This window comes from Theileria annulata, chromosome 2 (assembly GCF_000003225.4).
Source record: "Theileria annulata chromosome 2, complete sequence, *** SEQUENCING IN PROGRESS ***".
NCBI classification, from domain to species: Eukaryota; Apicomplexa; class Aconoidasida; order Piroplasmida; family Theileriidae; genus Theileria; species Theileria annulata.
The window spans coordinates 763,242-777,818 of record NC_011099.1 but is presented as its reverse complement, the minus strand read 5'-3'; the positions used below and the strand labels follow the sequence as shown (position 1 = coordinate 777,818).

The 14,577-nt window shown below is 33.6% G+C and overlaps 10 protein-coding genes across 10 annotated transcripts, besides 4 other annotated features; 7 read left to right on the top strand and 3 right to left on the bottom strand.

Moving 5' to 3' along the window:
* Positions 1-129: 129 nt before the first annotated feature.
* TA14075 (proliferating cell nuclear antigen 2 (PCNA2), putative) lies at positions 130-1,006 on the bottom strand (the record flags this gene model as incomplete). Its single annotated transcript, XM_947024.1, has 2 exons — positions 130-572; positions 664-1,006. The coding sequence occupies 2 exons, from the start codon at positions 1,004-1,006 to the stop codon at positions 130-132; spliced, it is 786 nt and encodes a 261-aa protein (XP_952117.1).
* Positions 1,007-1,767: 761 nt separating this feature from the next.
* TA14080 (uncharacterized protein) lies at positions 1,768-3,786 on the top strand (the record flags this gene model as incomplete). The annotated part of the gene is made up of 3 exons (XM_947023.1): positions 1,768-2,927; positions 3,061-3,503; positions 3,632-3,786. The coding sequence occupies 3 exons, from the start codon at positions 1,768-1,770 to the stop codon at positions 3,784-3,786; spliced, it is 1,758 nt and encodes a 585-aa protein (XP_952116.1).
* A 292-nt stretch (positions 3,787-4,078) lies between these two features.
* Positions 4,079-4,126: a sequence feature (Signal peptide predicted for TA14085 by SignalP 2.0 HMM (Signal peptide probability 0.951, signal anchor probability 0.000) with cleavage site probability 0.316 between residues 16 and 17).
* On the top strand, positions 4,079-4,339 carry TA14085 (uncharacterized protein; the record flags this gene model as incomplete). The annotated part of the gene is made up of 1 exon (XM_947022.1): positions 4,079-4,339. The coding sequence occupies one exon, from the start codon at positions 4,079-4,081 to the stop codon at positions 4,337-4,339; it is 261 nt and encodes an 86-aa protein (XP_952115.1).
* Positions 4,214-4,282: a sequence feature (1 probable transmembrane helix predicted for TA14085 by TMHMM2.0 at aa 46-68).
* Positions 4,340-4,423: 84 nt separating the features above from the next.
* TA14090 (T. parva transmembrane protein 17 homologue, putative) lies at positions 4,424-5,047 on the top strand (the record flags this gene model as incomplete). The annotated part of the gene is made up of 2 exons (XM_947021.1): positions 4,424-4,625; positions 4,794-5,047. 2 exons carry the CDS (start codon positions 4,424-4,426, stop codon positions 5,045-5,047), a joined length of 456 nt encoding a protein of 151 aa, XP_952114.1.
* Positions 4,922-4,990: a sequence feature (1 probable transmembrane helix predicted for TA14090 by TMHMM2.0 at aa 111-133).
* Positions 5,048-5,172: 125 nt separating the features above from the next.
* TA14095 (uncharacterized protein) lies at positions 5,173-7,357 on the bottom strand (the record flags this gene model as incomplete). Its single annotated transcript, XM_947020.1, has 5 exons — positions 5,173-5,645; positions 5,690-6,140; positions 6,266-6,411; positions 6,525-7,247; positions 7,288-7,357. The coding sequence occupies 5 exons, from the start codon at positions 7,355-7,357 to the stop codon at positions 5,173-5,175; spliced, it is 1,863 nt and encodes a 620-aa protein (XP_952113.1).
* Positions 7,307-7,357: a sequence feature (Signal peptide predicted for TA14095 by SignalP 2.0 HMM (Signal peptide probability 0.944, signal anchor probability 0.000) with cleavage site probability 0.365 between residues 17 and 18).
* A 22-nt stretch (positions 7,358-7,379) lies between these two features.
* On the top strand, positions 7,380-8,554 carry TA14100 (uncharacterized protein; the record flags this gene model as incomplete). The annotated part of the gene is made up of 4 exons (XM_947019.1): positions 7,380-7,925; positions 7,959-8,020; positions 8,205-8,352; positions 8,447-8,554. The coding sequence occupies 4 exons, from the start codon at positions 7,380-7,382 to the stop codon at positions 8,552-8,554; spliced, it is 864 nt and encodes a 287-aa protein (XP_952112.1).
* Positions 8,555-8,924: 370 nt separating this feature from the next.
* TA14105 (mitochondrial solute carrier-like protein, putative) lies at positions 8,925-10,284 on the top strand (the record flags this gene model as incomplete). The annotated part of the gene is made up of 4 exons (XM_947018.1): positions 8,925-8,970; positions 9,179-9,805; positions 9,946-10,064; positions 10,129-10,284. The coding sequence occupies 4 exons, from the start codon at positions 8,925-8,927 to the stop codon at positions 10,282-10,284; spliced, it is 948 nt and encodes a 315-aa protein (XP_952111.1).
* Positions 10,285-10,740: 456 nt separating this feature from the next.
* On the bottom strand, positions 10,741-11,088 carry TA14110 (uncharacterized protein; the record flags this gene model as incomplete). The annotated part of the gene is made up of 1 exon (XM_947017.1): positions 10,741-11,088. The coding sequence occupies one exon, from the start codon at positions 11,086-11,088 to the stop codon at positions 10,741-10,743; it is 348 nt and encodes a 115-aa protein (XP_952110.1).
* Positions 11,089-11,747: 659 nt separating this feature from the next.
* TA14115 (14-3-3 protein homologue, putative) lies at positions 11,748-12,911 on the top strand (the record flags this gene model as incomplete). Its single annotated transcript, XM_947016.1, has 5 exons — positions 11,748-11,820; positions 11,915-11,997; positions 12,095-12,298; positions 12,399-12,568; positions 12,671-12,911. 5 exons carry the CDS (start codon positions 11,748-11,750, stop codon positions 12,909-12,911), a joined length of 771 nt encoding a protein of 256 aa, XP_952109.1.
* An 87-nt stretch (positions 12,912-12,998) lies between these two features.
* On the top strand, positions 12,999-14,558 carry TA14120 (Tpr-related protein family member, putative; the record flags this gene model as incomplete). Its single annotated transcript, XM_947015.1, has 1 exon — positions 12,999-14,558. The coding sequence occupies one exon, from the start codon at positions 12,999-13,001 to the stop codon at positions 14,556-14,558; it is 1,560 nt and encodes a 519-aa protein (XP_952108.1).
* Positions 14,559-14,577: the final 19 nt, after the last annotated feature.

Here is a 14,577-nt window from a genome sequence, read left to right as displayed (position 1 = left end):
ATTTATATTTTTAACCACATTGTAGATTCCAACAAGTACACCTCAATACACATTTTTTACTCTACAGATCTATAGCACTATCTACACAAATTTACAGTTATAAATATAACAGATTACTTTAGTTTTATATTATTCTTCAATATTTGGTGCGAGATAAAAGTTGATGAAGCTTGAATCTTCCTCATCACCGAATCCGAACTTCACTGAGAGTGGAATTCCAGCAGACAAGTTAATTGAAACCTGTTCTGCCAGGTTTGTTGCCTTTGAAAAGAGCACCAGATAGCGCGTTGCGAAGATTTGTGAGAGGTTTTCTAGGCTTGTAACTCTCACTTCACCTACATCACTATGGAAGCGCTTACTTGCTCTGATTCCTTCTCCTTCGGTTTCTAACCTCATTTCGTTCTCTGTCATACTTATGGTTACTGTTTCTCCAATCGAGTGCAAATACTTTGCAAATTCCTGGAACTTCTTCGAGTTCATTACACACTTGCACGAATAATCGCACGTTGGGATCTCCAGATGCTCTCGATCCACTTCTATTAACTTCACCTGGGCTTCCAATGAATCTGATTCTATTACATCAATTAATATGACCACAAATATTGTTTATATATTTTAACCATAAATAAATAGTTAAATAAACTGTTCTAAAATTATGGGTACCTAATGTAAGATTCGCTCCAACATCTTCGATAATCCTAATGTTGAGTACTGGATCTTCTGTCATATCACCTCTTGAGAGGTAAATGAGTGATTTTTCCTTGACGACAGATAGGATTTTGAGCATGAAGGAGATGTTTAGGCCCAGAGTACACGGCAGATCACATCTATAAAGATGAAAAAAGTCAGGCGCGAGCTTTAAGTGAATGAGTGAGATATGCGAATTATCCATCGCCTGCATTGTTAGTCCTTCGTCTGAACAATCAATACTAACATCTCCACAAATCTCCTTCAATGACTCAAATAAACGCCTCAAAAACATGCCATCCAATTTACACTCAAACATTTTTATTCACAACTTTTATTCACAATTATAAGTTTATTAACAATTAATATAGTTATCCAAAATTGATGGTATTATTAATACACATTAAGAGAATAATATGTGAAAATGAAATGAAATAATGCAAAGGATGAAAAATAATTCTTATATTATACGTTTAAAGGGTCAAATTGAAAAGAGTAAATTTAAAAGATTAAATAAAAGAATGTGTAACTTAGTTACAGGAAACGAAAAAAAATTCCATTCAAAAAATAAAATATAATATATCTGTCACCCTAAAATTTAAAACAACAATTAAACCAGATGTTATAAAGTTTTAATTAAATATAAAAATGAACAATTGTGGTAGAATCTGACAAATGCTAATTTATAGTGTGAAGATTAGCGTATCAGCCAATTCCACCTAAATTTAACAATGGCTTGAAGATTAAAATAAGATAAAATACTAAATAAAAATAAAATGTGTAATTATCTACAAACAACATCAAAATCTGTTCCCCACAGATTGCCTTTTCAGATTGCTCTTCATACGAATCTTTTAATCCTCATTTCACATCATTTTATATTTTTAATTTGGTTATTTCATTGTTTAATCGCACACTTACACATTTCAACCCCAATCCTGTTTAGTTAACTGCCTTACCTTTTTAATGTTTCTGTAAAATATCATGATTTGATTTATTCTTATTTTTATTCATTTTTTTAAATTTGCAACTTTTAAATTATTCATTATAGCAATTTTTAATAGTTTATGATAATTTGTAATGGAATGTGTTAGTTTGGGTGATGTTACCGACTGTGATGTGAGTGATACATTTGATTGCGTATCTTTGAAGGATTCAGATTTGAACTTTTTTGACCGAAATTTAGAGTTTTTCGAGAGCTTAAACTTACGTGGCCTCTGCTCCTTTTTATCCTCACTTTATAACTTTGTCCGACTTAACTTTTTATCATCTCGAAGGCCAACCAGGTTTGAATACAAATCTGGAGCTAGAAAATTACTTAAATCATTAAAACGGTTGTTTCCAAAGCAACAAAGAACCGTTACATTTGACTTGAAAAGTCAAAACACAACTAATTCTGAGGATAAATTAGATTTATTATTTGATTTTTTTGTAAATGATAAATATTTGACCGTTGTTTCTTCTTTCCACGGCTGTAATTTAAAGGTTACCACCATACAACTTCATTCTAACTTTAATGTTAACTCTAATTATATTAGTGATGAATTAGGATATAAGGTGAATAAATTGGGAACTAATAGTTCTGTTCTAATAACATCGTTAACAGATTGCAAAATAACTTCCTTATGCGTGAATGATCTTTTAGCACTGGGATTTGAGATATTTGTCTCATTTTCTAATAAATATGTGGCCTTCTTTAGAGTCAACACGTTTGACTATAACAAGTCGCCAGAGTTTAGCCTCTCGAGCGCAGTTAACGTGACAGGGTTTCTACAACTGAAGAGACCAGCAGTTTTCTCAAAGTATAGCCCGAACCGTGAAATGGTACTGGTAGCTACAGATACACAAGTTTATTTGTTGGAAAAGAGTGGATTTGATGTGGAATATGAGAAATTAGCTGAATTCAAGCCAGGCTCACTTTTATGTACAGATTTCCTAAATGACTTTGAGATTTTAGTACTGGAAAACAACTTCATCTTGACAGTCTACAAAAAGTATAACTTAAAGTATCATAGGTTTATAAAGTATAATATTAAGTCTTTGGTTACAGGTTCTGCTGTAAACACAGTAAGTCCTGGACTCGGTAGATTTGCCCGCGATTACATGGGAAACTTATACCTGCTAGTGAAGAACATGAATCTTGTCAAGTTCACTTGGAGTGAATCTATACTACCACATTCTAACCAGCTATATCTACAACCACCAAATGATCTTTTCCATATCGATAAATCTTTCTCAACGTATCTTTCCACTACTTATCTCTAGTTATTCACTTTTCAAACTCTTTAGATTTTAATTAATTATTTTTAGTTAACCCTGGAAAACATAGTTACATGTATTTACTATTAAATAAACGCTAATATGATTTTATAGACTGGTTTATAATTTTTGTGTCGAGAATAACTTGGTAGTGGTAACGTTTGAGAACTCTGAGTGTGTACATTTGTATGGCTTAACGTCGTTGAAGGAGTTATACCACTTAAAGCCGCCGGTCCAAGGTTATCTTCCAAGACTTGTGAGCACATCGTCTAGTAACAACTACTGTTTCATTGTTGTGCTTTGGGCTCACAGTTCCAACTTCACCACTGCTCTGGGAAACGACTTGAACCCGTTGATACAGAGGAACGTTTTACACCGTGATTTGATTAAGGCGTACAGAGTAAAGTCGGGCCTGACTAAGGACCCAGTAACTGATGAGCCGCCTCTTAGTTATCATAGCACAAGGCCGGACTTCACAAATATCAGTACAGTCCCAAATAAAATGAACAAATTACCCATACTATCTTCATTACACCCCAAAATCTCTTTCAACACACGTAACCATATATATTTACTATAATAGTGTTATCTAGTTAGGTATACAATAACCCCTGTAGGGGTATAGTTAAGTAACCATCGCTTGTATAATTAATTATATGGCTAACTGTGATACAAAATGTATTAGGAAGAAATGATTATAAGAAATATGAAGATGTGTTTGGGTATCGGAGGAATTTCTTAGGCCGTTCCCTCAGTGATCACAGCCTCAGACAACCTCACGAAACTGTCTACTCTCTGGAAGAATTCATACGAAATCGGCACAAACCAAATTTCTACTAATCTCACACCTTTTAAATATATTAATTTTAAATACCTTGATTATAAATATATTAATCTTGAATATATTGATTTAAATTATTCATTATAAGCACAATGATTTTAAACACATTAATTTAATTAATTAGTAATTATATAATATAAGATGGAATTAGAATATTTAATTAAAAAAATTAGTAAAAAAAGAGGGTTTTTGAGGAAATTGAGGAAATTTAAGAATTTGTGTAGGCAACGTTGTTTAATGTGACAGATGGGGTGTAAGGCCAGTTTCATTATACATTTTTAATTATAAATCATGAACTTTCCTATCCTAAACTGTCTAATCTTATTCACCGTGCTCTCTTCAGAGACCACAAACGTCAAACTCGAACGAGAAGATCAAAACCACCTCGTCGTTCTCAATGAAAAAAATTTCGAAAAGCTCACTCAATCATCCACCGGAGCTACCACTGGTATAAACTATAAATTATTTATCTATCTCTTAATTATTTACATTTTTAAAAAAATATTTTATTTTATGGAAAATTATAAAGTTAATAATACCGTAAAGCAGTAATATGATTGCTGTGTTGGCTCTAAAATGTGTTTAGGAACATGGTTCGTGAAGTTCTACGCCCCCTGGTGTTCGCATTGCAGGAAGATGGCCCCAGCCTGGGAGTCGCTGGCCAAGACCTTAAAAGGTCAGGTGAACGTCGCTGACGTTGACGTTACCCGAAATCTTAACCTTGGAAAGAGGTTCCAGATTCGTGGATATCCCACGCTTCTGCTCTTCCACAAGGGCAAAATGTATCAATATGAAGGTGGTGAACGTACTGTCGAGAAACTATCAGAATTCGCTCTAGGTTTGTTACTGTGCCAGCCCACACAGATATATATACCTTAGTGGAGTACATAGTTATCCCTATCTGAGTCTTTAGTTCATCATTAATCTAACACCTTAGTTATCCAGACTAATTAATTATATAGCTAATTATGCCTATTGTATTTATTCGTAAATAATGTTTGATTAGGCGAATTTAAGAATGTCACTGGAGTCCCTGTGCCACAGCCATTGTCATTATTCGCTTTGGTGAGCGACTTTATGGTGAGTGGTGTGAATGAGGCTCTGAGAGTGTATGACGCTGCACTTGCAGGTTTTGTCACGATCTCCTCATTCTCGTTCCTCTTTGGACTCCTTGTTGGACTCATGCTTTCGCTCTTTTTATTCACCAGAAGAGCCACACGTAAACCTAAAGTCCTGACTGAGCGCAAAAAAGATAAATAAACCACCCGCACACTTAATGTAATATACACTTCCAATACTTTCTACTATAGTCTAATTAATTTTAGTAATAAACAGTGGATTTCTAATAAATAGTACATATTAGTAGGATTAGTACATTTACGGTATTAAGACTTCCTGGGAACGAAAGGGAAGATGTTTTTTGGGAAGAGTGGAGGCCTGAGATAGTATAAAATATTTTTCATGGTGTAGAGGTTAAAATCCGCTGAAAGAGCGCCTCCAATTGTAAGAAACCCAAGCCCCTTTATACACAAATCACAGGTTGCGTTATCCCATCCGTTCAATATTATATTCATTCTTCTCATTACCCAATTGTCATTTGTACTATTATTACTGTTTACATTATCAACACCATTAACAGTATCATCACTAGTGATGCTAGTATGTTGAGTGGTTGGATAGTGTAAGAATTGGTCACTGTAATGTTTGTTGAGGAATTGGTTAATTTTATGCGTTGGCTTAATGTGGAGTTTTAATTTATCTGAAAAATAACATTTGAAAAATACATCACGTCCACTTGTCATATCTATCCTCACATACTTGTCAATCAACATACTATAACCTATGGTAACTATATCAACTAGGTATATAAATAATATTAAGAATATGGAACTGTGTAAATACTATGGGAGGAAAATAGTGAAACTGTTAACGAACCTTTTTTTAACCGAATTGGTGTGTTTGGACAAATATTTTGTGTAATAATGTCCTTTAAATTAATACCGTTAACGTGAGAAATGAGCGAATTGGGAACAAAAATACCAGGAGTGTCATAAATACTCAAGTTATCACCAAGTGATATATTTATCACACCCAACGTTGTTCCAGGTATTATACTACTAGTCAGTCTCTTACCCATTAAACTATTACTGCCATTCATTATAACATTGTTAGTACTCTTAGCATTCTTTAAGGAACGGGATTTTGATTTTAATGACGAGCGTAATAAGTTAATGAGAGTTGATTTTCCTGAATTCGTTGGTCCGATAAAAAGGATCTGGTTACCTAACCTTTTAGCCTCCTCTAGTATTACACTCATTAATTCACTCACATGCTTCTTAAACTTACTACTTATCTACGCATTCATTATAATAAGTACATTAAATACTTAAGGTAAATTAAGTGTAATTAAGAGATAAATATAGTGTAAGACTAGGACCCCGGAAGGGATCATATGAATGGTCTAGAGCAAAGAGGTACCGTAAAAATGTGTTTCGATTTAAGTAAGTCGACTTTTGAATTAATCATTTTTTTAAAAAACTGCACTAATTCATCTCTATTATATTTGGGTAACAAGTCAATCTTGTTCAAAATTAAATAAAACCTTATACCACCTATCTCCTCCCCTAAATAGATTTTACACATAGATAACCATAACTACTACTATAACACATAGTTAAATAACTAAGTCCCCCGTAGGGGATAGTGGTGAGCAAGCTCAGTAACGGAATAAAATTACTTTGTTTAATTATCTCTAATAGTTTAAACTCAATATGTGGATCAACAACATCAATAATGTACAAAATCGTAATCCTCCTCCTCTTCTTGATCCTCAACATATTCCTGACTATATTTATAGTCTCGCTCGATGCTTCTCTTATCAAATTCTCACTAACCAAGTTCAAATTATTACCATCAACACCACTGGTGTTCTTGATTAGAGATGATTTGATATCCGAAGACAAAGATGAACAACGTTCACATTTCGCAAGATCATTGTGGTAGTAACATTCTTGAACATATCCACGTTTGTTTATGTTTGCGAATTGTAAATTAACTCCACAGCCGTAACACTTTTTTCCTGCTCCAATTAACCTAAATTCCTGCACCAAATCTCTCCAATCAACTGTTTTTTCCTTTTTTTCCTCTTTCTCTTTTATAGTTTCTTTTATTTTTTCACTTATAATGCGGTTAAAGGTCGAGTTCTCGTCAGATTCAATGGATTCCAGAAACTTCTTTTCCAATTTTACCAAGTCGTTCACAGAAATATTTGAGTTTGAACTCAAAGAATCGTTTTTTGAGGATTTGTTTGAATCTTCCCATTCTTTAACAGATAATAGCAATTGTTTGATCTTCTCATTTTCAGATAAATTGGTTGTGTTAGAGTTGGAATCTGAAGATTTTGCGATAAATTGGCGATAATGTGTATTAAAGGGTGTGAAGTGAAAGAAAAAATTAAAATCTAAAAAATAAAAGATTAGTATAGAATTAATTAAAAGAACCTTTAATTATATAATTATATGATGAATTTTGTGAATATATTAAAAATAGGGTTAAAAGCGTAAAAAACATCTACTGAACACCATCACTTAATATGGATTGGTTGAATTCTGCCCTTTCTGACAGTGATTCAGATGATTCCGACCATTCTGCCAATAATAATTTAAATGATCACAATATAAACACTAGTACAGTTGATAATAGTGATAATACTGACGATAATGTAAATAATAGTACAATTGTTGACAATAATAATAATAAAATTAGTAATATAAATGACGATAATAAAACTGATAATTCAAAGGTAGAGGAAAAGGATATAATATGTAAAAATAAAGTTGAACCAGCAGAAGTTGGTAAAAAAGATAAAAGTGGTGGACTGTTTACAATAAATAGAAAATTGAGAAGAATAGAAAAGTTTGATAATGTAAAGATAAAGTCACAAGAACTAACGGAATCGGATTTACTTGAATCTCAACCCTCAAACACAGATGATAAACTGAATAATTTACCTGACTCTAAACCTTCTGAAATAAACGATGATAAAGAGGTATATGAGGAAGGAATTGATTACAACGAGGCCATGACTAGTTTTAACAAGTCAAACGTCAATTTTGATAAATTACTCAAATCATCACAGGTAAAATTAAACCTTTTGTTAATTAATTTTTAGTGGCTAGGGCCTAAAGTTAAAGTTACTGATATCAAAGCCGATGATTTACTACTCTCCAAACTGTATTATATGATTTATACCTTACACTATTTACCTAAACAGATTACTCCATTATTTCCCTAATTCTATACCATAGTTATATTTATCTATTTCTATTATCGTCAATAATATATTTCCTAATGAGTTATACATTTAGTATTTGGTATACATTAATAACATTATAATATGGTAATAATAAGAGTATAGTGATAAGGAGAGAAATTATACTTGTAATAAGGAAATATTATATGAGGGAGTGAAGCGGTTTAATATGCCAACAAGACTTATGGAAACAGAAGATGGTCAAGTAATTACCACAAACGTTGCCAGAAGAACACAAAAACGAAAACATCAAGTTTCTTCACTAATTATACTATTAAAATAGTTATATATAATATACACAGGTAGTACAATTAGATAGAAAATAACTCGATGGAATATTGTTGTAGATAAATTGGTTGGCAATGGAAGCCCAAGATAAGGAGGCTGAGATAATGGAACAAACGATACACATGAGGAAGAGTAAGCGAGAAACTCAGATGAAATATGGTTGGTGATTCCTGTAAACACATTCAAACTAAATGCTAAAATAAATTTAACTTTTAATAATCTTTTAATAAAATTTTAATAAAAATATATTTTTTTCAAAAAATTAGCCAAATCTATGTATTTGTTGTTGTTTACATGGATGGGGATTAGAATCATAACAATCTAGTATTTATTTTTATTTTATACAGTCATTTAGTAAATGATTTATTCAATTTATATAATTCATCAAATTTAAATATTATATTAACTATAGATATCGTATTAAATTCAAACAATCAATTAACTGTAAATTTTAATTTAAATTCAAATAATATGTTAATTGAAAATAATGTATTGGATGTAAATATCATTAGTTGTAAATTATTATAGTTTTGTAAAATGGATTCGGATCCTAATGATCCATTAGATTGGGAAAATTGGACAGGTATTTTACAAATTAATTTATTTTTCCACTTTTATATTAATTAATACTACTAATATATATAATTTGATATATTGCCGAAATAGTCTACTTTTTAACTTTTTAATATGTGTACAATTAATTCTACTATGACAAGTTAACACATATTTATACCACTGCTAATAGTTAAGTATATAATATTCACCATTGGAGTATATAATATGATGATTAGGTGACATGCCATTTTGGCAACATGCTTTTTGTGGTAGTATTGCTGGAGTTATGGAACATATTTCATTGTTCCCCCTGGACACTATTAAGACCAGACTACAAACTAACTCAACCAGTTCTTATTCAATCAATTCTGGGAATTCCAGAAACACACTGAATTCACAATGTAAATCCATATACAACGGTGTTAAGAGGAGATTAACGACTTACTCAATTAACACTAAACTGAGTAATCCCAGAGGACTATACACAAACCTGTTTAAGGGAAGCAATGTGATAATAATCGGCTGTGTCCCAGCCCATGTATTATATTTTACTGTGTACGAAAAGATAAAGAATTCGGGAAATATTGCAATTTCTGGCGCAACTGCAACAGTTTGCCACGATTTAATTCTCACTCCAGCCGACGTTATTAAGCAGCGATTGCAGCTTAATCTACACAGTAGTACTCTAGATTGTGTCGTAAACTTGTTAAAAACTGAGGGGTTTGGTGCTCTTTTCAGGTCACTCTCAATAACACTCTTCATGAATATTCCTTATCACTCTTTATTGGTCACTATTATTCACCTGTTAAAGAAGATTAATAAGGAAGATAACACTAGTAATTATAAACAGTTTATTTATTCAGGTTTGCGTTACGGGGACAGTAGTCCAAGGGCCAATCCACTTACAGTAGTTATATACCAGAGTAGTTACATACCCCTAGGAATACTTAGTTATATACCCTTAATTATATAAAGTAGATATATGATGACTCTGATGTTTTAGGATTGGGAGGAGCGATAGCTGGAGCACTAACAACGCCGTTAGATGTTATAAAAACAAGATTACAAACACAAACATGTCATTACAATAGTCATCAACCATATTATCCTCTCAAATACAAAGTAAGTCCACCAGACTATTTACCACCAACTAATTATTTAATAATAGCGTTATATGATGCCTTAGAATATAATAATGACTTATAAGAATATATATCGTAATGAGGGATTAAGAGGCTTTATGCGCGGGATGAGTACCAGAGTCGGGATGTGCACACCCTCAGCAGCCATCTCTTGGGGCACTTACGAAACACTCAAAAATCTCATCAAACTACTCAACTAATCTAAATCACATAACTATTATATATTATATAAAGAAGTTAGAAGGAAATAATAATATGTCTAGAGAATGTATGAAAAATGACAATAAATTACAGAGGTTGTGAAACAAATCTCAAATAAATCTAGTGCGGTTAAACTTTTAAATAGCATCACTGTAAGCCCATGACTACACATAATTCCTAATCACTTCACCGAATAATTCAGGGTCACGAGTTTCATTGCTTCAACTGATTATTTAACAAATTATCAAAATTTGGAAATAAAAAGGGGAAATGATCACAGTACAAATTATCGAGAATTATTTCCATAATTGATAGCGACTGGTGTATTAAGATAATTACAAATTGTAAAATAATTGTTAAGGGGGTGAAATAATATAGTAATTAGGATGTAGTGAAGTGTATAGTGAATGAGAATTAACGTAGAAAGGGTTTAAAGAGCGAATAGAAAGTTAGGCTTATTTCTTGTTGCCCTTTTGTTTTACCACTTTCTTGGCGGGCTTCATCTTTTTGACCGCCTTTTTCACTACCTTCCCGGGACGCTTTACCGCTTTCCCGGCTAGCTTGGAGTTGAGCTTGGCTCCCTTTTTCTGAGCCTTGGGAGCCTTTTTGGCCACTTTTCCCGAGTGCTTGGCGTTCAACTTCGGGCGGTGTTGGTTCATTTTGGCATTCATTTTCGACTCCTGACCACCCGAGAGTTTTTTCATTGAGGCTTTTTTTTTTGAACCCCCGCCCACAACCTTCTTCTTCAAGTCTTTCTTAACCTCCTTCTTCACCTTCAGATTCTCCTTCATTACTTTTACCATTATTCTTATTGCGTTATTAATAGTATTAAAATTACAATTAGCAGACTAACAAATTAGTAAAATTAAATAAAAGTAAAAAGATTTGATAATAGTGTAATGGTTGGAAATTTGAATTAAAAAAAAGAAATGTGTATCCAAAAAGGTAAAATGTGTAAGAAAAAAATAAATAAGTCGACAATTCAGAAAAGAAAAGTCAGGTGTGTAAAACAAAAAACGACTATAAAATATGTGTACAGCGAAAAAAATTAATCCACACTACTCATATTGTGGGTCAACCCCCACGTAAAGCTAACAAGTGCAACTCTACATTAGACATTTTGCAAACCTCTTTTCACCGTCTGACGCCTACCTAACGCCCAAAGTCGCAATTAAGCTTTCTCTTGCGAATTTCAGGATTTAACCCTAAAATCATCCCCCAACAACCAAGATTTAAACCGCCTTCCCTCACTTTATTTACTTTTACAAGTTTATATCCATAACCTAAGACCACGGATTTGTTAGTACTGTCAGTCATTTTAAATATTCGATTCTAAAAAATCTGTGACCCCATCCAATTTTCCATCAATAATTTACATTATTGGTTTTAAAATTCGCTTAATCCTACAATAAATTCGGTTAATTGGATTTAAGAAAATATTTTTCGGATAAAAAACTATAAAATGTCAGAAGATAATCACAGATCAGAACTTATATATACCGCTAAACTTGCTGAGCAAGCCGAACGCTATGACGGTAATAATTTATCTAGTCATTCCCCAACATATTATAGCAGCTTATACAAAAATTATATATAATATCCATACGTTATTATTATAATGATTTGCAGAGATGGCAAATGCAATGAAAACACTAGTGGAGACTTGTGTATCAGATAAAGAAGAATTAACAGTTGAAGAACGTAATTTACTGGTATTGCATTCCTACTGTTACTTAGACTACTGGATCTACTACTAGTCATTTAACTATTAATTATTTCTATATATAGTTAATAATATAATGATTGTAGAGTGTAGCATATAAGAATAGTGTTGGTTCAAGGAGAGCTAGTTGGCGTATAGTGAGTAGTGTTGAGCAGAAGGAGGCCAGTAAGAATAACACTGGCCACAAGGCTCTTGCTCGTCAGTATCGTGTCAAGATCGAAGGAGAGTTGAATGAAATCTGTAACAATATTTTATCACTTTTGAACAATAAACTTATCTCTTCCACAAATGTACCTCTCATAGTATAATTTTTCCGCTCCTGGGATTACATATCCCCTTACGGGACTACTTAGTTATGATAAATAGCATAGTAGTATAAATTTTATGTAGGAGAGTGAGAGTTTGGTATTTTATTATAAGATGAAGGGTGATTATTATCGTTATGTGAGTGAATTTTCTTGTGACGAGAGCAAGAGCAACGCGAGTAATAATGCCAAGGAAAGTTATCAACGGGCTACTGAAATCGCAGAAAATGAATTAAAACCTACACATCCAATTAGGTATTTTATTATACCCTACTGTGGACTCACATGGACTCTGCTATTTATTCAGTTATTACCACTAGTCAGCCTATTTCTTATGGGTATTTTAAAATGTTATAGGTTAGGATTGGCTTTGAATTTTTCTGTATTTTTTTATGAGATATTGAACAAGCCTCACGAGGCGTGCGAGATGGCGAAGCGTGCGTTCGACGATGCAATTACTGAGTTCGACTCTGTGTCAGAGGACTCGTACAAGGACTCCACACTAATAATGCAGTTACTCAGAGATAATCTCACACTCTGGGCCTCAGATATACAATCCGACTCTGTAGATGATAAACAAACCAAACCAGATGATTAATTTTATACATATCTTTATATAATAGATTTGATCTTTCTATTGTTACCCAATTAGATGTATTCAGAGTAGGCGTTAGTGTGTATTATTATGAGCACCTATCTCACAAGTAAAGCCAGTGATATAAAGACTAAGGCCCAAGCACTTAAATCCACTGCTGAGACTCAGTCTAACAGTGAACTTGGTAATACTAATCAGACTGATCTCCAACAAAATAATAATCATCCTCAAACTAATCTCACGAAGAAAGCCGAACAACTAGCTGCTAAGGCCCAAGGGCTTCACACTGCAGCCGACGGAATAGTTCAGGCTGCTAAGCAGGGTAGTCCACTTCAACCACTTAATGAAACTGCCCAAAAACTTAAGAATGCAGCCAAGGGTACTAGTAGTGGCCTATATCAGGCTGCAGAAACACTAGCTAATAAAGCTCAACAGACTGAAGCTGCTCAAACTCAGGCCACTGCTGTCATAACCGCATTTGACAATGTTGAACAAAGATATGAAGCACTAATGGATGAGTATAAAAAGATACTTAATAACAAGGAAAAGGCTGTTAAACTAACTCAAACTGATAAGGAAAAGGTCATCGAGGTTGTCAAGGCCTACTACGTGGTTAAGACCACCTATTACCAAATGCTCATAGTTCATAGGATCCAGAAGAAGGCAATAGCATTTCACGGAGCGGCCAGTCAACTTCAGTCTCAGGCTCAGCCTGCTGAGGCTCCTGAGAGTCCACTCGGAAAACTTCAAAAGGATGCCAATCAAGAAATGGCTGATCTAGTTGATGCAGCCAAAACTCTTAAAGACGAGGCTGAAAAGCTAGATAAGGCACCTGACGCTCAAATCGTAGAGAAGTACCTTGCAGTGGTTGAAAAATACAACGAACTAGAAGTCAAGAAAGAATTCACTGATGCACTAGAGGCTAAAAAAGTGCCTCAGGTTCAAAATGTCAAAATCAAGTTTGATGCCCTTCAGAAGTCCTATGTAAATGTCCTTAGGCTTAGGGTCCAGGAACTATCCAACATGGCCCATACACTATCCGGAGCAGCCGGTACACTATCCCAAGATGAACAACTTAGACAAAAAGCCAACCTACTTAAGGAAGCAGCCAGCAATGGTAATGAAGGCCTCAAAGAGAAAGCAACTGCACTGGTATCTGCTATCAACGGTTCTGGTGACTCTGATGGAACTAAGGCCAAATTAGTCATAGAACAATTTGACGCAGTCACTGATGCGTACGAAACACTTGCAGGCCAACCGTCATACTCAGCTGTCTTAGCCAAAATAAAACAAAATCCATCATCACCATCACTACCTGGTGATGAAGAAAAGGTCAAGGATGTTTATGATGCCTACACCAATCTCAAGACCCTATATAACAAGATCCTAAACTTTACCAAAATGAAAAAACCAGCCACTAATCTAGATAATGCAGCAGATACACTCCAAAAAACTCCGAATGTTGAAAATGCCCGACTCTTCAAAGACAAATATGACAAGTTCAAGGATGTATACGACTCAATACCTCCTGACATCAAAGCTACTTTTCAGAGTGATTTTGAGTCCATTAAAAATGTAGTTTGTGGAGTAAATTTGGACAAAAAATACATTAGTTATTTTTCCATATTTTGGACTCTGTGTAACCTTTAACAACTTCCAACTTCATGTT